The sequence below is a fragment of the Spermophilus citellus genome, assembly GCF_964194105.1.
Source record: "Spermophilus citellus genome assembly, chromosome: 6".
Taxonomy (NCBI): domain Eukaryota; kingdom Metazoa; phylum Chordata; class Mammalia; order Rodentia; family Sciuridae; genus Spermophilus; species Spermophilus citellus.
In genome coordinates, this window is record NC_138187.1 from 21,747,755 (window position 1) to 21,772,080 (window position 24,326).

General features: G+C 43.4%; 1 protein-coding gene across 2 annotated transcripts; it reads right to left on the minus strand.

Moving 5' to 3' along the window:
* Positions 1-300: 300 nt before the first annotated feature.
* Positions 301-3,222, minus strand: ZNF688 (zinc finger protein 688). Of its 2 annotated transcripts, XM_081299255.1 has the most exons (3): positions 2,716-3,222; positions 2,297-2,410; positions 301-1,661 (listed from the first exon to the last, which is right to left on the minus strand). In XM_081299255.1, the coding sequence occupies exons 1-3, from the start codon at positions 2,909-2,911 to the stop codon at positions 1,144-1,146; spliced, it is 828 nt and encodes a 275-aa protein (XP_081155381.1). In that variant the 5' UTR covers positions 2,912-3,222; the 3' UTR covers positions 301-1,143. The 2 variants fall into 2 exon arrangements, with proteins under 2 accessions (XP_081155381.1, XP_081155382.1); XM_081299256.1 differs by lacking the exon at positions 2,297-2,410 and having other exon boundaries at positions 311-1,661; positions 2,716-3,055.
* Positions 3,223-24,326: the final 21,104 nt, after the last annotated feature.

Genomic DNA, 24,326 nt, shown 5'->3' on the forward strand with positions numbered 1-24,326 from the left:
TCTTTTTATTTCCTTTTATCCCCCACCCCACTAACCCCCTTACTGGGGATTGAACCCAATGGCAAGCACTTTACCAATGAGCTACATTCCCAGTCCTTTTTACTTTTTGAGACAGGGTCTCACTAAGTTGCTCAGGCTGGCATGGAACTTTACATCCTCCTGCTTCAGCTTCCTAAAGTTGCTAGAATTATAGATGTGTGCCATTTTATCCAATCCTAGCTCCTTTAAAAAAAAATATATATATATTTTAGTTATAGATGGTCACAGTGCCTTTATTTATTTATCAATATGTGGTACTGAGGATCAAATCCAGGGCCTCACACATGCTAGGTGAGTGCTCTACTGCTGAGCCACAACCCCAGCCTTCTTTTTCTTTTTTTCAAGACAGGATCTTGCTAAGTTGTCAAGGCTGGCCTCAAACTTGACTTCCTCTTGTCACAGCTTTTCAAGTAGCTGGTATAGCTGGCATTGCAGATGTGCACCACCACAACCAACTCTTCTTTACACTTTGTAAAGTGTAAAATGTTGACAATAATTCAGTCTTTTCAACAAATGTTTATTGCACATTTACTATGTCATACATATTATCTTGTTAAAATTTCAATCTTCACAGCAACCCTTTGAGGTAGATATTAACCTTCCTCTTACAGATGAGGGAACTGAGGCTCAGGAAGGGCATATGACTTACCAGAAGTGCCCTGGGGCAATTTTTTAGAGAACAGATTTGGGCCACATGCATCTGTACTCATGCACCAGTCCACCTGCCCTACATCCTGGGGTACCATGTGTTCCTGCAGGCCTCTCTCCCCAGGCCTCAGCATTTACCTCTGAAGTAGACAGGGAGTCAGTGGATGTTTCCTGAGATGATGGCAAGGTTTCAGTTGCACCTGCTACTGAGATAACACTGAGAAAAGTCCAGCCTCTAACTCTCCATCCCCCCCCCTTTTTTTTTTAACAGAAGACTGGGAGAGGGATATCAGTTTTAATGTGTTTAGATCTTTACAGGCACTTTTCTTATTTACAAGTTTGGAAACTTGAGGGATCCTTGAGGGAAGCACAAGGGATGAATATCAGTTCCCAAATCCCTGACTCAGGGTTCAGTCAGTGCCAAGGTGAAGTTGAAGTCCAGCTGGTGGGAGCTGCTCACCCGCACTCCTCGAAGATGTCTGGGTAGTGCCGGAAGAGCACTGGTGGATCCCGGTCACCTCGGACTGGGGCCCGAGGCACAGCCCGGATGCCAGGCCTCCGGCCCCGGCGCCCCCCAGAGCAGGAGCGGTGGATCCACTGGTGGGCTTCCACTGCGAACTTCCTTTTGAAGCGCATGCCACATTCAGGGCAGGGGAAGGGCCGCTCGCCCGAGTGCATGCGCCGGTGGCTGACCAGCAGCGACGGGTAGGTGAAGCGGCGGCCGCAGTCTGCACATACATGACGCCGCTGGTTTGCCTGAGCATCCACACTGGGCACGGGTACTGGGGACTGTGCACGTGCCGTCTGGTCCCAGGCAGCTTTCATGGGCAGCTGTGCTCTCGCAGAGGCCTTGCTAGTAGTGGAGTCAGGGTTGTGTTTAACTAACTCTTCATGCTGCTCCTTCCCAGGAGTCATCTCTCTTCTGGCCGCAGGACCTTCCTTGGGTTCCAACTTCTCCTTGTTTGGGATGTCTCCTGGGAAACAGGTATTAAGGTACATTTTAAAACACTTTTGCATAAACCATCTCAGGTTATAGGTTGCTTTTTACTTATGAAGTGCTGAAAAAAAAATACTGCCAGTAATTAACCTTTGGTGGAAGGTGAACAGATCTCCTTCCTCATGTGTCAAATGGAAACAATAATGGTTTCTTGATTTCAATAAGATCCATGGGAGAGTTAAATGAATAATGCATAGTCAGCAGTTTGCTCCAGTTCACTTCCCTAGGGGTTGATGAGGGGAAAAGACCCAAGTTAATCAATTACCAGTATTTTCTCTGATACCACTTTGCCTTGCTTGAGAAATGTGAAAAGTAGATCGGAAGCCACTTCCATTGTTAAGGACATTGGAGTTGTTCTTGAAAAGGGGAGAATGGTGCTTTCTATCAGAGGGACTTGGAAACCTGAGTCTTGGACTTGGGCTCCTGGCGTCAACATGACTACTGACTCAAGTTCTGCAAACTTTGTACTAGGTCTGCCTTCTTTCCTCTTCTAGTATCCAACATAGGTTGGTTCTTTCATTAGAGATGTTGGGATTGAGGACCTGAAAGAAAACTTTGCTAGGAAGAGTATCAAGGGGGGGTGGTGGGAGGAGACCTGGGACAACCCCTCACCTCTCAGAGCTCCTCCCAGGCTTTCCCCCTCCTCAGGATCCTGGGCGGCGGAGCTCCAAGCCTCACTCTCCTGTTCCATCCAAGAGATGAGGGCTGGTTTGGGGCCTGGGAATCCTGGGAGAGAACAGGGATCACAGTGCCGGCCTGAGAGGCTGTCCTGGAAGATGGCATCCCCCTGCCACAGTGAGGGTACCTCCTCAGAACTTATGCTCAACCTGGACAGAGTCTGCAATGCTCTGGATGAAGCGGATGCGGAAGGGTAAGACTCCCGGGGGAGTACCTGAAGCCCCGGGAATGGGAGGTGGCTGGTGCCGTTGGTGGACTAGTGCGGGGTGAGGGCTCACGATCCACTGGGTCCTTCTGTATCATGTCCCCCAGGAAACCCGGTGAAGGAGGGGGGCTCTGGCCAGGGGCCTCACCGAGCGCGCCCAGGTGGCCGTAGGTCTCGCGCATCACGTCCCGGTACAGCACCCTCTGCGCGGGCCGCAGACACCCCCACTCCTCCGGGGAGAAGTACACGGCCACGTCCGCGAAGCTCACGGCCCCGGGCTCCCTGCAACCTGGCCGGGTCTCCCTGGGTCTCAGCGCCAGGAGCTGGGCTGGGGGCGGCGCCATGGGGTTTCCAACCCCGAGTAGCGGCAGCCTAGTCCCTGAGGCCACCGCCTCCCGGCTCCTGGCCTCAGCTTTCTTCGTCCACGGGAAGGGTTGCCCAGGCCCGGGCCCCGCCCAGCCTCGGCGTCCGAACGCTGCCGGGAATGGGAACTGAAATAGTAGGTACTGGCTACTAGGGATTCGGGGATGGGGACAAATAAAACTCCTTGGTGTTTATTCACTTCATGGCCGCTTGGACATAGACACCCGGGTTAAAGGACCCGGAAGGTGCCTTCAGAAAATATGGCGACAATTTGGCTTCAGTTACCACTGGTTGTTCTTGAGGGCGCCGTTTCTTTTAATCATATCAAATATGGCGCTTTCTGGCTTCTCTGGCATCAGCATCTCATTTGCCCTTAAATATGATGGCTGCTTCAGGAGTTTTCCCCGCCCTCCTTGTCCCCGGGGCCCCTTCTTTTGGTGTGGCAGGAGGACTGACTGGAAAGTCGAGGAAAACTTTCTTGCCCTCAAGAAAGATGGACGCAGCTCACTCCACCTCTCTTTACCCGCAACACACAGCGGTTGATGATTGGCTGTAACCGCAGGAAGAAGCTGCGCTGTGATTGGTCCGGATCGGCGGGGCGTTTGAAACAGAACCTGAATCCTCCGTGGCCGACTGGAGCTCAAGAAGAACCTTGGCGGCTTTGGTCCCTAAGAATTGGTCCTCCACGGTTTCCCCCGTGCCTTTCGGCGGCGGGATCTAGAATCTGGGCCCCAGCTCTTGCGGGAAGACACTGTGGCAAAACCTGGGTACGGCGGTCCAGGTAGAAAACAGTACGTGTTTACAGCTGCGGAGCCAACAGGACACTTTGTATATGCGAGATTCCGCTTGCCCTGGCTCTGGGATACGCCTGTAATTCCAGATACACAGGAGGCTGGGGCCGGAGGGTCGCAAGTTCGAGGCCAGCCTCAACAACTTAGCGAGCTCCTGTCTCAAAGCAAAAAATAAAGGGGCTGGGGATGTAACTCAGTTGTAGAGCACCGGTGGGTTTAACCCCCAGTACTGCAAAAGAAAAAGTAATATAACGAGGTTTGTTATGTAAAGAGGAGTACCTTAAACTCCCCGTATTTCTTTTCTTTTTTTTTTAATTTTTAATTTTTTTTTACTTATAGATGGACACAATATCTTTATTTATTTTTATGTGATGATGTGATCAAACCCAGTGCCTCACATGAGCAAGGCAAGCGCTCTGCCACTGAGCCACAACCCCCATTTCTTGAAGGAAACTACTTTTAACTCTTTATTAATTTGAGTTATAATGTACATACAGTAAAATACCCAGATCTTAAATGTAAGATTCCTAGAGTTTTAACAAATGTAACTGTTACCCAAAACAAGATTGGGACATGGATGTCACCTCTGAATGTTTCCTTGTGTACCCTTTCCAGTCTTTTTTTTTTTTTTTAATATTTATTTTTTAGTTGTAGTGCTTTACCACTGAGCCACAACCCCAGCCCCACTTTTTAAAATTGACACGTTAATATTGCACATTTGGGGAATACAGTCTGATGTTTTGATACATGTAGACATTATGTAATATTCAAATCAGGATAAGCATATCCATCCCCTGAAGTAACTATTGTTTCTTTGTAGTGAAAACATTCACAACAGTGAATTATTGTACTGCATATTTCAAAAAACCTAGAAAGAAGAATTCTTCTTTTTGAAACATACAGTACAGGGCTGGGGATGTGGCTCAAGCGGTAGCGCGCTCGCCTGGCATGCGTGCGGCCTGGGTTCGATCCTCAGCACCACATACCAACAAAGATGTTGTGTCCGCCAAAAAGTAAAAAATAAATATTAAAAATTCTCTCTCTCTCTCTCCTCTCTCACTCTCTCTTTAAAAAAAAAAAAAAACATACAGTACAATTATCGTTATCTGGAGTTAACATGCCTTGAAGAACACCAGAACTTATTTCCCATACAGTCAAAACTTTTATTGTGGTAAAATACATAGATAAAATAGATAGACTAACCATTTTAAGCCTTCCTGTTCCGTGGTACTTAGGACATTCACGATATACCACTATCATCACTTTGGTGTTTTTATCACCCCATAAGGAAACGTCCCACCCATTTAGCAGCCTCTTCCATCCTCTCCTTCCCCACTCAGCTCCTGACAACCACAAATCTGCTGTCTCTATGGAATTGCTTTTTCTTGATATTTCATATAAATTCATTCATACCACACCTTATTTTTTCGTTGTTTATGGGAAGCCATTCTGACACGTGATTGGGTGACTCCCGTTAAGGGCCTGAGGCGCTTTGACCCCGGGGACCCAATCACTGACCCTGACCTTGGGGTACAGCCCCCCTCAACCTTCATTGGATGGAATTCTCCCCTGAATCTCTTGTTCCCCAATAAAAAGCTACTCCCTGGCGTGTTCACTCTCTCTCTCTCCTGCTAGCCCTGAGTAATCCTTGCTGCCCTGCTGGGCGGTTAGAGGAGGGAACCAGAGAGGGGAGCCATCTCGGACCTAGCAATAGAAATAAGGTAACTGAGTCTGTGTGTTTTATTTTGATCTCTTCTAGCTAACTTTATGCCTAGAACCTCATTAATGAAACCATTGCGCAGGCCGCCTGGTAGAGTTGTTGATGGACACATATCTTTATTTTTATTTATTTATTTTTATGTGTGCTGAGGATCAAACCCAGCGCCTCATGCATGCAAAGCAAGTGCTCTATCACTGACCTACAACCACATGACCGTTTGTGTTTGGTTTCTGTCATTTAGAATATTGTTCTCAAGGTTCAGCCACGTTGTAGTATTTATCAGTATTGTTTTTTATTCCTTTTGATAGCTGAATAACATGCTCTTGTATGTAGGAACACCAATCCCCACTTGCTCCAGATTTTTTTTTTGGGGGGGGGTCCTGGCAGGAACACCGGGCCTCACTGAGCGCGCCCAGGTGGCTGTAGGTCTGCCGCATCACGTCCGGGTTCAGCGCCCTCTGAGCGGGCCGCAGACACCCCGACTCCTCAGGGGAGAAGGACACGGCCATGTCTGCGAATCTCACTGCCCACATTCTCTACATTCTTCAGGGGTGGCGCCATGAGAAATCCCTTCAGTGCTTGGCTAAGATAGGCTTCCGAAACGCAAAGACATGGTGTAGCTTTCCTATCAGAAAAGCCCATCAGGACCCATTGTCCTGCCCTTAGCCAAGATGGCGCCTCTCCGGCGTCAACATCCTTGCCTTTCCCCTCTGACCTTACCCTACGGGAGTAGAGAAACCGGAGGGGAGATTGGACTCCTGGGCGCAATTTACTGAGAGATGGCCTATGTTGATTGGACGGCGCCGGGAGACAAGGGAGGCTGTGATTGGTCCTTCTGGAGCGGCCTATTTGAACGAATGAGGATGAAGGAGCGACTGGTCTGAAAGCGGCCGGGGCTGGGGGCCTGCCCTCACTCGCTTTTCCCGGACAGCAGCCTGGGAGAAAGGTTCTGACTGCCTGGCGCAGTTCCTTCCCGCTACTTAGGTGAGACTACCTACTGATCGGTGAGGTGAGTAGAAGCCGAAGGCGAAGATTGGAGCCGTTAAGCGACTCAAGGGAGCGAGAGGCGGCCGGAGCCACCGGTGCTTGAGATCTCGGCTGGACAGGCCCGACAGCGGCAGGTTCCCGCCTGGCTTTGATTTAGCTCTGGCTGTGGTCACGTCTACCAGGCGGCCTGCGCAGTGGTTTCATTAATGAGGTTCTAGGCATAAAGTTAGTTAGAAGAGATCGAAATAAAACACACAAACCAATTACCTTATTTATATTGCTAGGTCCGAGACGGCTCACCTCCCTGGTTCCCGCCTCCAGCCGCCCAGCAGGGCAGCGAGGATTACTCTGGGCTAGCAGGAGAGAGAGAGGGAACACGCCTGGGAGTAGCCTTTTATTTGGGGAACAAGAGATTCAGGGGAGAATTCCATCCAATGAAGGTTGGGGGGGGCTGCACTCCAAGGTCAGGGTCAGTGATTGGGTCTCCGGGGTCAGTGGTCACGCACACCCCCACACGGATGGGCTCTCTCATCAGGAAAGGGTCGGGAAAGCTCCGACACAGCCAGAGCACCTCAGGCCCTTAATGGGAGTCACCAATCACGTGTCAGAATGGCTCCCCACATATTCCACCTTTCTTTTCTTAACAATGAGGCGGTGGTTCACTCTCTGGAGTTCTTGGATTCTTGATTGGAAGAATCGCCATCCTATAGTTACAATACAAAAGAGAATTAACAGCAAAGAGAATAATCCAATAAGGTACCAAGCGGAGTGCTTAAGAATATTTCCAGGGTTGAATCCATTTAACTCCTTCAATATTTGGTTAGCCAAAGAAGAAGGATCTGAAAAATCAGCTCTATTATTTTGAATGTCTTGGATATGGTGATGAAGTTCCAGAATATCCAAGCTATTATTACTATTTTGCCAAATACCTAATAAATGGTTTTTAATCTTCTCCCAATCCCAGAGAGAAGCATTGTACTTGGCAGCTGTAACACATACATACTTATAATTAGCATGGCATTTAAGCCTTTCCTTAAATTTTAAGGCTGAAAGTTCATTACCTATGTTTATGACAGTCGCCTCTAAGGCGTTTAATTTAGTCTCAATCCTTTCATCAATATTTACTTGATTACGCAGAGCCTTGGAAGTATTTTGAGCTAAATTATTAAGAAATTTTGCATGCTAATTATTCTGAGACAATATCAGAGATGCAGAGACAGTTGAGGCAATAAATGAGACTAGTGCTAAGACACCAACAATTATGACTCCAATAGCACGTTTAGGTCTGGTTAGCTGGGCATGAATTTGCTGCAAGACTTGTAAACTAGCATCAGCATACCATGGCTCTGAAATATTAGCAGGTAATAAAACAAAAGAGGGCTGATGAAGTATCAGCACTCCTTTTCTTCCATTATACCTAGAAATACAATTAGTTAGGTTGCACTTATTACAAGTAACAATATATCTATCTTCCATCCATTTAACTTTTACATTTCCAATAATTAAAACATAAGGAGATTGGACACAGGCTCTTAAGCCATAGCAAGATCCCTCTTTACAGTTCTTGCCGACAAATTTTGGTAAAGGTTTATCTGTAAAATGTAAATATTCTGAGGCAGCAATTAAACACCAAATATCTCTTTGAACACCTCCTTCACTATAAGTCAAAATATTACTAACAAATCCTGCAGGTGGCATAGCAGAATTTCTTCGTAATTGTCTCTTATCAATTTTTGGAGACCAGTCTAAAATATACCCACTAGCTTTAGACACCTTATTGTGGGGAGCCATTCTGACACGTGATTGGGTGACTCCCGTTAAGGGCCTGAGGCACTCTGGCTGTGTCGGAGTTATCCCGACCCTTTCCTGATGAGAGAGCCCATCCGTGTGGGGGTGTGCGTAACCACTGACCCTGGAGACCCAATCACTGACCCTGACCTTGGAGTACAGCCCCCCCTCAACCTTCATTGGATGGAATTCTCCCCTGAATCTCTTGTTTCCCCCAAATAAAAGGCTGATCCCCGGCGTGTTCGCTCTCTCTCTCTCCTGCTAGCCCAGAGTAATCCTCGCTGCCCTGCTGAGCGGCTGGAGGCAGGGAAACAGGGAGACCGAGCCGTCTCGGACCTAGCATTAAAATAAGGTACTGTCTGTGTGTTTTATTTTGATCTCTTCTAACTAACTGAATGCCAGAACCTCATTAATGAAACCACTGCGCAGGCCGCGTGGTAGACCTTATGTTGTACAGGAAAGGTATTTACACAATCCATCCATTTAGGAAAGGTGCCAATTTCAATTATAGAACTATTTGGACAGTGGGGTACCGGTGGAGGTTTTGTAGAAATGACTGGCTTGTTATGGGAAAGTCCCATCTTAATTACTGATCTAGTATTAGGTTTTAAGTCCCCATAAATAGAATTATTTGTCAGTCTAGGTTTACCAATCGCTGTCTTTTCTTCAAATGATACTTTCAGACAGCCAGCATGTTTATCATGTGTCCAACATAAAGGTAATTGGGCATTGTAGCCAGAATAATTAAATCTAGTCACATGATTGGGAGTAATATGAGTATCTGTGGGGAGCCATTCTGACACGTGATTGGGTGACTCCCGTTAAGGGCCTGAGGCACTCTGGCTGTGTCGGAGTTATCCCGACCCTTTCCTGATGAGAGAGCCCATCCGTGTGGGGGTGTGCGTAACCACTGACCCTGGAGACCCAATCACTGACCCTGACCTTGGAGTGCAGCCCCCCCTCAACCTTCATTGGATGGAATTCTCCCCTGAATCTCTTGTCCCCCCAAATAAAAGGCTACTCCCCGGCGTGTTCGCTCTCTCTCTCTCCTGCTAGCCCAGAGTAATCCTCGCTGCCCTGCTGAGCGGCTGGAGGCAGGGAAACAGGGAGACCGAGCCGTCTCGGACCTAGCATTAAAATAAGGTACTGTCTGTGTGTTTTATTTTGATCTCTTCTAACTAACTGAATGCCAGAACCTCATTAATGAAACCACTGCGCAGGCCGCGTGGTAGAATTGGCGCCCAAGAGGGGGGCATTCCGAATTAGTTAGATTGAGTGGGAGCGCGCGCTAAAAAGATTAAGGGAAAGAAATAAAGAAAAAGGAAGATAAGGAAAAGAAATAAAGAGAAAATAAAGGAAAGTAAGGAATAAAGAATAAAGAAAAGGAAGAGGTGACATTTGGATCACAAAAGTAATAAAGAGGATAAGGAAAATAAGAAATAAGATAAGAGAAAGGAAAAAATGACATTTGAGTCACAAAAGTACCGGGAAATATTGAAGGAAAGAGACGTTAATTTACTTAAAATGGGAAATTCTACTTCTTCGGATAAGGAAATGTATCTAACTATTTTAGACAGTATAATTAATCAGAAAGGAAAACAGATAAAGAAAACTCAATTATTGCAATTCTTAAAGATTGTAGGTGAATATTGTCCTTGGTTTTGTGACCAAGAGTCTCCAAATTTACTTACTTGGGAGAAATTAGGAAGAAAGTTACAGAGAGTTTGTCTTTCTACTGAAATACCTGGAGGCATAAAGAATATACAAAAAACTTGGACGGCCCTAGACCAGAGTCCGTGGCCGCCAAAAGAGCTTCTGAGAGGTATTCAAAGAGCCATTAGGTCTATTCAAATGGAAAATCAGCCTGAGGCTAAGTTAATTACCTTTCCCTTGAGAACAAAAGCACTAGGGACCAAGGTTAGAAATGTGAACTTAAAGTCGCAGCCCCATGCGGAGAATTTAAATGGCGCGGATCAGCCCGCGGCATTCCCTCCTAGTGGGAGCCAAGGAATTCCAGGAACGGTCGCACAGTGTGACGTCATCGCGCCGGCCATGGGGGCCGCCATCTTTAGATTTACCGGAGCGGAACCACAGTTTCCGTACAAACCCCTAATGATTTTCAAGGCTTTTAAGAGAGATAATTCAGCCTATGGGATCATTACAGCCAGGACTTCCCTCCCCCACAGCCATTCCTTTAGATTATAGCTTGATGGTAATAGATTTAAAAGACTGTTTTTTCTCTATAAGGTTACATCCTGAAGATTGTGAAAAATTTGCTTTCACTGTCCCAGCAGTTAATTTTAAGGAATCTGTTAAAAGATACTGCTGGAAAGTCCTTCCTCAGGGAATGCGTAATAGCCCTACACTGTGTCAAAAATATGTTGATCAGGCAATAGATCCCATTAGAAATAGCTTCCCTGATGCATACATTATTCATTTTATGGATGATATATTATTGGCCCATGCTAATTCAGAAGTACTTTCAGAAATTTTTACTCAGTTAGAGACCTCACTTACAACTATGGGTTTAAGTATAGCTCCTCAAAAAATTCAAAAGGTATCTCCTTTTCAATATCTAGGTCAGATAATTCAAGGGAGTACAATCCGTCCTCAAAATCTTCAGATAAGAGTCAAGGAGTTACGTACCCTTAATGATTTTCAAAAACTATTAGGAGATATTAACTGGCTAAGACCATCCTTAAAGTTAACTACTTCTGAGTTAAGTCCTTTATTTCAGATATTACAAGGAAATCCTTCTCCAACCTCTCCACGTCAACTAACTTTGGAGGCCAAAGCAGCCTTAAGGAAAGTGGAAATTGCAATTAAAAATGCACAGCTTACTAGAATAGATCCTAAAGAAATAATATATTTATTAATATTTCCAACTGAACATACCCCAACAGGAGCCATATGGCAAAGATTAGGAGTTATTGAATGGATCTACTTATCTCATTCCCCTCAAAAAACATTACTTCTTTTTCATGATTCTACAGCTCAATTAGTGATTAAGGGTAGAACTAGGATTTTACAATTGATTGGATCTGAGCCTGATATCATAATTGTTCCATTTTCTGTTCAACAGACTAATTGGCTTTTTCAAACTTCTACTTCATGGCAGATAGCTTTTGCAGATTTCCCTGGCCAGATAGATAGCCATTATCCTCGTGATAAGATTGTACAATTTGCATCATTAACATCACTTATTTTTCCAAAGATTGTACTTTCCCATCCAATAGAGGGAGCCTTATCGGTGTTCACAGATGGTTCCAGCTCTGGTAAGGCAGGTTTCTTCAGCCGTGTTCACACAGAGGTAATACAAACTTCTTATACTTCAGCTCAAAGGGCAGAACTTCAAGCCCTGATTTTGGCCTTAGATTATTTTTCAAATGAGCCTATTAATATCTATTCTGACAGCTTATATGCAGTCAGAGTTACCAAAAATATTGAAACCTCAGTTATTGGGTTTACTTCATCACAGGAGTTATTTGAATTATTTCATAATTTACAAAAGACAGTGCTAATGAGGAAGTACCCATGTTTTATTGGACATATCTGAGCACATTCTAGCCTCCCTGGACCTTTGGTTGCAGGTAATGATAATATTGATAAATTAGTAGCTTTTTGTCAACAAATGTCTTCATCTGACTGTGCCCTAGCTTCCCATTCCTTACATCATCAAAATGCTTCTAGCTTACGTAAAAAATTCAGTATTACCAGAGAACAGGCTCGTCAGATTGTAAGCCAATGTCCTAAGTGTGTTATTTACACTCCATCTCTGCCATCAGGGGTAAATCCCCGTGGTTTAAAACCAAATCAAATATGGCAAATGGATGTAACTCATATTCCTCAATTTGGTAAGCAATGTTATGTGCATGTCATAGTGGACACTTATTCTAGATTTATTTTTGCCACAGCACGTACTAAGGAAAATACTCAACATGTAATTTCTCATTGCTTAGCAGCTTTTTCCGTTTTAGGGTGTCCTATGCAGATTAAAACAGATAATGCTCCAGCTTATGTAAGCTCTGCTTTTCAACAATTTTGCCAAGAATTTAAAATTAATCATAAAACAGGAATTCCTTATAACCCCCAAGGTCAAGCCATTGTGGAACGAGCTCATTTATCTATTAAGCTTCAATTACAAAAATTAAAAAGGGGGAATAAGATAATGACTCCCCAAAATAGCCTTAATCATGCCTTATTTGTTTTAAATTTTTTAAACTGTGACACAGAAGGTCACACTGCTGCTGAGAGACAAATGTCTCCCTCAGTGACAGGCCCTTTAGGCAGAGTTCTGTGGAAAGATTTACAGACTGGTCAGTGGAAGGGCCCAGATCCGGTAATATCATGGGGCCGAGGGCATGCTTGTATTTTTCCAGAAGGTGCTTTTCGTCCTATCTGGGTGCCTGAACGTGCTATCAGACATGGAGGAGATAGAACCCAGACTCAAGCGACTGAGGATAGACACGGAGGAGCCACAACCCAGAAGGAGGAGATATCGGAAAAAGATGAAGAAAGACCAGATTGAACCAGCCGAGAAGCTGATTTCATGGAAAGATGTGAAGAAATTGACAACCCAGGCTTCCCAAATACTTCGACGCCTAGGAAAGAACAGGACACCAGTCTTGATGGTAGCGACAGTAATTGCCCTACTGGGTTGTCAGGTAAAAGGGAATCAAGTAGACACTTATTGGACATATTTCCCAGATCCACCCCTGGTACACCCAGCTGTGTGGACTGGAGAATCTATTCCAGTATTTACTAATGACTCATTCATGATGGGAGGATTTACAGATGCTCATATTACTCCCAATCATGTGACTAGATTTAATTATTCTGGCTACAGTGCCCAATTACCTTTATGTTGGTCACATGATAAACATGCTGGCTGTCTAAAAGTATCATTTGAAGAAAAGACAGCGATTGGTAAACCTAGACTGACAAATAATTCTATTTATGGAGACTTAAAACCTAATACTAGATCAATAATTAAGATGGGACTTTCCCATAACAAGCCAGTCATTTCTGCAAAACCTCCACCGGTACCCCACTGTCCAAATAGTTCTATAATTGAAATTGGCACCTTTCCTAAATGGATGGATTGTGTAAATACCTTTCCTGTACAACATAAGGTGTCTAAAGCTAGTGGGTATATTTTAGACTGGTCTCCAAAAATTGATAAGAGACAATTACGAAGAAATTCTGCTATGCCACCTGCAGGATTTGTTAGTAATATTTTGACTTATAGTGAAGGAGGTATTCAAAAAGATATTTGGCGTTTAATTGCTGCCTCAGAATATTTACATTTTACAGACAAACCTTTACCAAAATTTGTCGGCAAGAACTGTAAAGAGGGATCTTGCTATGGCCTAAGAGCCTGTGTCCAATCTCCTTATGTTTTAATTATTGGAAATGTAAAAGTTAGATGGATAGATGATAGATATTTTGTTACTTGTAATAAGTGCAACCTAACCAATTGTATTACTAGGTATAATAGAGGAAAAGGAGTGCTGATACTTCATCAGCCCTCTTTTATTTTATTACCTGCTAATATTTCAGAGCCATGGTATGCTGATGCTGGTTTACAAGTTTTACAGCAGATTCATGCCCAGCTAACAAGACCTAAACGTGCTATTGGAGTCATAATTGTTGGTGTCTTAGCACTAGTCTCATTTATTGCCTCAACCGTCTCTGCATCTCTGACATTGTCTCAGAATATTCAGCATGCAAAATTTCTTAATAATTTAGCTCAAAATACTTCCAAGGCTCTGCGTAATCAAGTAAATATTGATGAAAGGATTGAGACTAAGTTAAACGCCTTAGAGGCGACTGTTATTAACATTGGTAATGAACTTTCAGCCTTAAAATTTAAGGAAAGGCTTAAATGCCATGCTAATTATAAGTATGTATGTGTTACAGCTGCCAAGTACAATGCTTCTCTCTGGGATTGGGAGAAAATTAAAAACCATTTATTAGGTATTTGGCAAAATAGTAATGATAGCTTGGATATTCTGGAACTTCATCACCATATCCAAGACATTCAAAATAATAGAGCTGATTTTTCAGATCCTTCTTCTTTGGCTAACCAAATATTGAAGGAATTAAATGGATTCAACCCTGGAAATATTCTTAAGCACTCCGCTTGGTACCTTATTGGATTATTCTCCTTGCTGTTAATTCTCTTTTGTATTGTAACTATAGGATGGCGAGTCCTCCAATCAAGAATCCGGGGACTCCAGAGAGTGAACCGCCGCCTCATTGTTAAGAATAAAAAGGGGGAATATGTGGGGAGCCATTCTGACACGTGATTGGGTGACTCCCGTTAAGGGCCTGAGGCACTCTGGCTGTGTCGGAGTTATCCCGACCCTTTCCTGATGAGAGAGCCCATCCGTGTGGGGGTGTGCGTAACCACTGACCCTGGAGACCCAATCACTGACCCTGACCTTGGAGTGCAGCCCCCCCTCAACCTTCATTGGATGGAATTCTCCCCTGAATCTCTTGTCCCCCCAAATAAAAGGCTACTCCCCGGCGTGTTCGCTCTCTCTCTCTCCTGCTAGCCCAGAGTAATCCTCGCTGCCCTGCTGAGCGGCTGGAGGCAGGGAAACAGGGAGACCGAGCCGTCTCGGACCTAGCATTAAAATAAGGTACTGTCTGTGTGTTTTATTTTGATCTCTTCTAACTAACTGAATGCCAGAACCTCATTAATGAAACCACTGCGCAGGCCGCGTGGTAGAAGTATCTGTAAATCCTCCCATCATGAATGAGTCATTAGTAAATACTGGAATAGATTCTCCAGTCCACACAGCTGGGTGTACCAGGGGTGGATCTGGGAAATATGTCCAATAAGTGTCTACTTGATTCCCTTTTACCTGACAGCCCAGTAGGGTAATTACTGTCGCTACCATCAACACTGGGGTCCTGTTCTTTCCCAGGCATCGAAGTATTTGGGAAGCCTGGGTTGTTAGTTTCTTCACATCTTTCCATGAAATCAGCTTCTCGGCTGGTTCAACCTGGTTTTTCTTCATCTTTTTCCGATATCTCCTTCTTCTGGGTTGTGGCTCCTCCGGGTCGATCCGCAGTCTCTTGAATCTGGGTTCTATCTCCTCCATGTCTGATAGCATGTTCAGGCACCCAAATAGGACGGAAAGAGCCTTCTGGGAAGATACAAGCATTGCCTTTTCCCCGCATTATTACCGGGTCTGGGCCCTTCCATTGACCAGTCTGTAAATCTTTCCACAGAACTCTGCCTAAGGGGCCTGTTACTGAGGGAGACATTTGCCTCTCAGCAGCAGTGTGACCTTCTGTGTCACAGTTTAAAAAATTTAAAACAAATAGGGCATGATTAAGGCTATTTTGGGGAGTCACAATCTTATTCCCCCTTTTTAATTTTTGTAATTGAAGCTTAATAGATAAATGAGCTCGTTCCACAATGGTTTGACCTTGGGGGTTATAAGGAATTCCTGTTTTATGATTAATTTTAAACTCTTGGCATAATTGTTGAAAAGAAGAGCTTACATAAGCTGGAGCATTATCTGTTTTAATCTGCATAGGGCACCCTAAAACGGAAAAAGCTGCTAAGCAATGAGAAATTACATGTTGAGTATTTTCCTTAGTACATGCTGTGGCAAAAATAAATCTAGAATAAGTGTCCACTATGACATGCACATAACATTGCTTACCAAATTGAGGAATATGAGTTACATCCATTTGCCATATTTGATTTGGTTTTAATCCACGGGGATTTACCCCTGATGGCAGAGATGGAGTGTGAATAACACACTTAGGGCATTGGCTTACAATCTGACGAGCTTGTTCTCTGGTAATACTAAATTTTTTACGTAAGCTAGAAGCATTTTGATGATGCAAGGAATGGGAAGCTAGTGCACAGTCATACAAAGACATCTGTTGACAAAAAGCTACTAACTTATCAATTTTGTCATTACCTGCAACTAGAGGTCCAGGAAGGTTAGTATGGGCATGGATGTGTCCTATGAAACATGGGTACTTTCGCATTAGCACTGTCTTTTGTAGATTATGAAATAATTCAAATAACTCCTGTGATGAAGTAAACCCAATAACTGAGGTTTCAATATTTTTGGTAACTCCGACTGCATAGAAGCTGTCAGAATAGATATTAATAGGCTCATTTGAAAAATAATCTAAGGCACAAATCAGAGCTTGAAGCTCTGCCCTTTGGGCAGAAGTATAAGAAGTTTGTATTACCTCTGTGTGAACACGGCTGAAGAAACCTGCTTTACCAGAGTTGGAACCATCCGTGAACACCGATAAAGCTTCCTCTATTGGATGAGAACGTACAATCTTTGGAAAAATAAGTGATGTTAATGATGCAAATTGTACAATCTTATCACGAGGATAATGGCTATCTATCTGGCCAGGGAAATCTGCAAAAGCTATCTGCCAGGAGCTAGAAGTTTGAAAAAGCCAATTAGTCTGTTGAACAGAAAATGGAATAATTATGATATCAGGCTCAGATCCAATTAATTGTAAAATCCTAGTTTTACCTTTAATTACTAATTGAGCTATAGAATCATGAAAAGGAATTAATGTTTTTTGAGGGGAGTGGGATAAATAAATCCATTCAATAACTCCTAATCTTTGCCATATGGCTCCTGTTGGGGTATGCTCAGTTGGAAATATTAATAAATACATTATTTCTTTAGGATCTATTCTAGTAAGCTGTGCATTTTTAATTGAAACTTCAATTTTTCTCAAGGCTGCCTTAGCTTCTACAGTTAGTTGACGTGGAGAGGTTGGAGAAGGATTTCCTTGTAATATCTGAAATAAAGGACTTAACTCAGAAGTAGTTAGTTTTAAAGATGGTCTTAGCCAGTTAATATCTCCTAATAGTTTTTGAAAATCATTAAGGGTACGTAACTCTTTAACTCTTATCTGAGGATTTTGAGGACGGATTGTACTTCCTTGAATTATCTGACCTAGATATTGAAAAGGAGATACCTTTTGAATTTTTTGAGGAACTATACATAAACCCATTGCTGTAAGCAAAGTCTCTAACTGAGTAAAAATTTCTGAAAGTACTTCTGGATTAGCATGAGCCAATAATATATCATCCATAAAATGAATAATATATGCATCAGGGAAGCTATTTCTAATGGGATCTATTGCCTGATCAACGTATTTTTGGCACAGTGTAGGACTATTACGCATTCCCTGAGGGAGTACCTTCCAGCAATATCTTTTAACAGGTTCCTTAAAATTAATTGCTGGGACAGTGAAAGCAAATCTTTCACAATCTTTAGGATGTAACCTTATAGAGAAAAAGCAGTCTTTTAAATCTATTACCATCAAGCTATAATCTAAAGGAATGGCTGTGGGGGAGGGAAGTCCTGGCTGTAATGACCCCATAGGCTGAATTGCCTGATTTATTGCCCTTAAATCCTGTAGTAATCTCCAATTTCCTGACTTTTTCTTAATAACAAAAATAGGGGTGTTCCAAGGACTAAGTGTTGGTTCAATATGACCAGCCTGAAGTTGTTCCTCAACTAATCTATGAATTATTTTAAGCTTTTCCCCTGAAATGGGCCACTGAGAAATCCATATAGGCTCCTCTGTGAGCCACGTGATTTTTTCAGCTGTCTTAGGGATTGGGGAAGTACTCAGGACCCCTAGTAAAAATTTTGGTCTGGAGTATTTACTAATCTTTGTCATGGAGATTGGCTTGTAAACAGATATTCTTCCTGAAAGGTCTCCTTATCATCTCCAGGAAAATACCTCTGATTAACTTCCTCAACTGATCTTATAGAATTTGGAGTAACTAATAACAATCCCATTTTGGCTAATATATCTCTTCCCCATAGGTTAGCCGGTAAAGACTCTAACACATAAGGCTTAAATATTTCACTGTTCCCATCAGAATCTTCCCAACGGAGATAGTTGGCACTTTGAGCAGGCTGTGAAACCTGTCCCGGTAAAAATCGCGGACTGTCCTGGTTGGCGCCGCTAGTGACGTCACACTGTGCGACTTTTCCTGGAATTCCCTGGCTCCCACTAGGAGGGAACGATGGCGGCGAGAAAGCGGGCTGATCCGCGCCATCTGAATCCTCATCCTCCGCATGGGGCTTGGCCCCTAGCGCTTTTGTCTTTAAACGGCTCAAGGGAAAGGGAATTAACTTAGCCTCAGGCTGAATTTCCATTTGAATGCTGATTTTCCATTTGAACAGCTCTTTGAATGCCTTTTAAAAGGTCTTCAGGGGGCCACGAACTTTGGCCCATATATTCAAAAAGACAAACTTCTAGGGCTGTCCAAGTTTTCTGTATATTTTCTATACCTCCAGGTATTTCAGTAGAAAGACAGACTCTCTGTAACTTTCTTCCTAATTTCTCCCAAGTAAGTAAATTTGGAGACTCTGGGTCACAAAACCAAGGACAATATTCACCTACAATCTTTAAGAATTGTAATAACTGAGTTTTCTTTGTCTGTTTTCCTTTCTGATTAATTATACTGTCTAAAATAGTCAGATACATTTCCTTATCCGAAGAAGTAGAATTTCCCATTTTAAGTAATTTAACGTCTCTTTCCTTCAATATCTCCAGGTACTTTTGTGACCCAAATGTCACCTCTTCCTTTATCTTTATCTTTATTCCTTATTTTCCTTTATCTTTATTCTTTTCCTTATCTTTTTAGCGCGCGCTCCCACTCAATCTAACTAATCTAGAATGCCCCCCTCTTGGGCGCCAATTCTACCACGCGGCCTGTGCAGTGGTTTCATTAATGAGGTTCTAGGCATAAAGTTAGTTAGAAGAGATCGAAATAAAACACACAAACCAGTTACCTTATTTATATTGCTAGGTCCGAGATGGCTCACCTCCCTGGTTCCCGCCTCCAGCCGCCCAGCAGGGCAGCGAGGATTACTCTGGGCTAGCAGGAGAGAGAGAGGGAACACGCCTGGGAGTAGCCTTTTATTTGGGGAACAAGAGATTCAGGGGAGAATTCCATCCAATGAAGGTTGGGGGGGGCTGCACTCCAAGGTCAGGGTCAGTGATTGGGTCTCCGGGGTCAGTGGTCACGCACACCCCCACACGGATGGGCTCTCTCATCAGGAAAGGGTCGGGAAAGCTCCGACACAGCCAGAGCGCCTCAGGCCCTTAACGGGAGTTACCCAATCACGTGTCAGAATGGCTCCCCACAGTCACGGATGCCGTCCCTCTTAGAGATGCAGAGGCCAAGGTGCTGTTTGCAGGCGGCAGAACCAAGACCCAAAGTTCTGAATCCCGGATTCCGTCGAGTGCTTAGTGTAGGGTCCCTACACAAAGTGTCCAAGCCCGGCGTGACACACGCTTATCATCTCAGCGACTCGGGAGGCCGAGATGAGGATCGCAAGTTCCAGGCCAGTCTGGGCAACTTAGCGAGAACTGTCTCTAAATAAATAAAGAATAAAAAGGACTGGGGGTGTATCTCGTTGGTAGAGCATCCCTGGGTTTAATCTTCGTACCTAACAATAATAATAATAATGTTGCGTTACCTCACCCCACAGTCTCCCTTTTACTGTATTAAAAAAAAATCCTCTGCTGGGTGCGATGGCGCACGCCTGTGATCACAGCGGCTCAGGAGGCTGAAACAGGAGGAACGCAAGGTCGAGGCCAGCCTCAGCAATTTAGCGAGACTCAAAGAAACAGCCAGACCCTGTCTCAAAATTAACAAATTAAAAGGGCTGGGAATGTGGTTCAGTGGTAAAGTGTTTCTGGCTTCAATCTCCAGTGCCAAAAAAATAAAAAACAGCCTTCCTCACCCTTGATGAAATGCTTTGAAATACTTGTTTGGTTTCTTTTTTTCTCTTTGAGGTGCTGGGTGTTGAACACAGGTCCCCTGCATGCTGGGTAAACTCATACCATGAGCCACACTCACAGCCCTATTTGTTTGGTTTTCGAAGTGAGCCTGATGTAGGATATGGGAACTTTGACTTAGTAACAGCAGAAAGGAAAGCAAGTCAGGGGAGAGAACATATGGACAAGGCTTTTATTAGGGTTTCTCCTAAGAGAAGGTAGACAGAACTGACCAGTGTTGCCAGGAGCCAGCCATGGGTGTGTGTGAGCTGTGAGCATTTGAGCACATGAGGGTACTGGCCTGATGGTGCTGCTCTGATTGGGTTGTGCCACCTATGTGTCCTTTTCCTTTGCTCTGCCTTCCATCCCACACAGCACCTGAAATGGGTGTGGCTTTCCTAGATGTCAGTCAACCTGCTGACTGCAAGACATCACCAAGCAACCCCCTGAAACCCAATTCTTTGCTGCCTTATTTGGGTTGAACTTTCTCAAATGTCTTTCCCCCCAATAAATAGGGTTTCAGGCCTGCTGTCTCTCTCTTGCCTGCCTCTCTTGCCTCCCTTGTGGGAGCTGGGGCAGAGGAGCTGTCACTGAACCTCAAGAAAAAGGTACTTTCCGTGTCTGTGTGATTATTTAGTGCCCAATTCACCTGGAGTGACCCTGACTGATTTAGTCGAGTGTCACAGCACAGTGTCAGGCTGGCTCTGATAATAAAGGGAGAGAGTTATTCATGTGAAAGTGCTATTTGCAAGGAAGGGAGTTAAGATTTAGGAATGTTGATTGTCTTTAAGTATGCTTAAAAGTGTGCTTTTCTTTTCATTTGAGGACATTTTAACTTCTGGGGAAGGCCCTGTGGAGCCAAGTGTTAGTTTCTCACATTGGGACAATGGTCTGTATAAACATCTTGTGGTAAGTATGGGCTGTTGAAACTGTTAAGAGAACAGGCAGGTGGGAAATGGAAGAGAACACATATCATGGCAGGTAACAAGTTAAGGTCCCTGGGAATTTGCCATTTTGATGGCTTCTCAACAGTTTTTTTCCTTTATGTTGTCCTTGGAGAGTCATGGCAAGATCAACCTGCCCCTAATGGTGCACCTGGTGTCTGAAGCTGGTAAAGTTGTTTAAGGGGTAATTAGGCATACCAAGCTTTTGCTACTTAACAAGCTATGAGTTGAGTAGGAGAGCAGAGGAGGGGGAAAAAGAAAACACATTTTGCTATTTGGGGGGGCAGGATACCGGGAATTGAACGCTATCACTGAGTCACATCCCTAACTCTATTTTGTGTTTTATTAGCAATAGGTTCTCACTGAGTTTCTTAGCACCTCACTAAATTGAGGCTGGCTTTGAACTCACAATCCTCTTGTATCCATCTTCTGAGCCACTTGGATTACAGTTGTGCACCACTGCACCCAGCTATGTTTTGCTGTTTCTAAATGGCTGTTTGGTCATATTTGTGCAGGAATGCATTTGCCCTTTGTCCCTATGATGGTGTCTGTCTCAAACCTACACCCCTGATTTGCAAACCTATTCTGTATCTGAATTTAAAAATCTTTGCTTTTATTTTAACTTTGTCTATGACTTCTTGGTTGACTTCTCTCACACAGGAGGGTCCGGAAGATATACCTTTGTCCAATCTACTTTGAAAACTAGATATGTGATGGGGCTGGTGTTATGATTCAACAGTAGAGCACTTGCCTAGCACGTGAGAGGTTCTGGGTTTGATCCTCAGCACCACATAAAAATAAATAAAATAAAGGTATTGTGTGCAACTACAATTAAAAAAATATTTTTTAAAAAAGGAAATAAAAATAGTTATGTGAGGGGATCCCCAGCATCCCCGTAGAACTCCATGATATTGTGCTTCTCTATAAACCAGACATTACAATGGGAACCACAGTAACTCAATTGGACAACTTAAATGCATTGGGAATAATTAGATCCTAGCAAGGCAGGAACCAAGTGACAGCACTCAACCATCAAATGCAAGATGAACAAAGGTATTGTAACAGAAAGTAGAGGCAGGGCTGGGGATGTGGCTCAAGCGGTAAGGGCGCTCGCTTGGCATGTGCGCGGCCTGGGTTCGATCCTCAGCACCACATACCAACAAGGATGTTGTGTCCGCCGAGAACTAAAAAATAAATATTAAAAAAATTCTCTCTCTCTCTTTAAAAAAAAAAAAAAAAAAAAGAAAGTAGAGGCAAAGTAACAATTAGAATAGTCTGATTACTGTAGATCTGTGATGTTGGCTGCTTGTTCCTAGGAACTCATGGTGTTCTTAGAAGTAAAATAGATAGGAAGGCTACTAAATTCTTACCTCATTTGTATAACTAGAAAATTTTCAGGTCGGGTGAACAAGAAGAGTCTAACTTGAATCAGGAAAACAAGCACGTCTGAAGTGCAAAGTTTGATCATCCTTACCACTTGTATGTATAATCATTTGCTATGCATCTAACAATGTAATTGAACCTTTGAAATATTGCAGTTTTCAAGTTGCTGTGATAGGGATTTGAGGTTTCCATACTTTTCACTGTTTTCAGAATCCGTCAATAGTTTTAACAAGTGCCAATCAATAATGTGATACATGTGCTATGCACATTGAGATGCCTGATAAAATGAGAAGCTTTTAATTATACATAAATGAGCCCTACTGAATGTGATATAAATAGTAGGGAAACATAGTAAATGTGATAAAAAAAATACCTTGAAAAAATAAAATAAATATAAAAACAGAATCATGGCCCTTAAGTCAATTTTCCCCTTGAATGAGGTGTAGGCCAGCTTGCATCCAGAAAGGACCCTGGTATATTACTAAAAACTTATACTATTAATCTTCCTCCCATCCTTCTCCAAAGGGACTTACAGCCTTTTATGAGTGTAACTGTACATTGGGTAAACAGAAATAAAAAGGCCTTTTGGGGGGAATTAGTGAACACTGGCTCTGAATGGACACTGATTCCAGGAGACCCAAAACATCACTGTAGCTCTCCAGTTAGAGTAGGAGCTAATAGATCCAACTCACAGAGGGTCCTGAACCCCTCCTTTAATCATTTCCCCAGTTCCAGAGTACATAATTGGAATTGATGTACTTAGTAGCTGGCAGATCCCCACATTGGTTCCCTAACCTTTGGAGTGAGGTGGGTATTATAAGTGTTCCCCAAAGATTCATATGTTGAAGGCTTGGTCCTCCATGTTGTGATGTTCAGGGGCTTTTAGGAAATGATTAGATCAGGAGGACTTTCAACTTAACAGTGGATTAATCCATCTGATTAATAAACTAAGGGGACTACTAGGAGGTGGTGGAGGCAGGCAGGGCATCATTGGAAGAAATAGGTCACTGGGGGTATGCCTTTGAGAACTATATCCTGCCCCTATATCATTCCTCCTCCACCCCCTGCCTTCCTGGCTACCAGGAGCTGGCTACCTGTCACACCCTTCTGCCATCATGTTCTGCCTTGCCCCAGGATCAAAGCAGTGGAACTGGGGACAACAGACTGAAACTTCTGAAATTGTGAACCAAAATAACTTTTCCTCCTATATATTATTTTTCTCCAGTATTTTCTCCAGTGACAAAAAGCTGACTAACATTAATTAGGAAAAGCCAAATGGAAATTATTAGAAATGCCTCTACCTAAGAAAATGGGAAATTGCAAAGATTATTGTCGTGATCAAGGACTTGAAAGATGCAAGGATTGAGATTCCCACCATATCCCCATTCCTACTTTGCCTCTGTGGAAGACATGTGGATACTATAGAATGAATGGATCATTGTGAGCTTAAGCAGTAGATGACACCAATTGCAACTGCAGTATCAGATGTGGTTTCATTGCTTGAGCAAATTAACATATTTTTGGTACTTGGAATGCAGCTATCGATGTGGCAAGTGACTTTTTTGCCATCCCTGTCCATAAGGCCCATCAGAAGCAGTTTACTTTTAGTTGGCAAATCCAGCAATACATCTTCACTGTCTTACTCTGTATCAACTCTCCAGCTGTGTATCACAATTTAGTTTTCAGACATCTTGATTGCATTTCCCTTCTACAAGGTATCACACTCATCCATTACATTAATGATATTATTTTGATTGGACCTAGTGAGCATGAATAACAAGTACTCTGAACTTATTGGTAAGACATTTGTATATCAGAAAATGGGAAATAAATCAGACTAAAATTCAGGGGCTGTCTATATCAGTGAGATTTCTAGGGGTCCAATGGCGTAGAATGTGGCTTAGTTGTAGGGTGCTTCCTGGAACACATGAGGCCCTGGGTTTGATTCCCAGCACTACAAAAGAAAGAAGAAAGATATCCC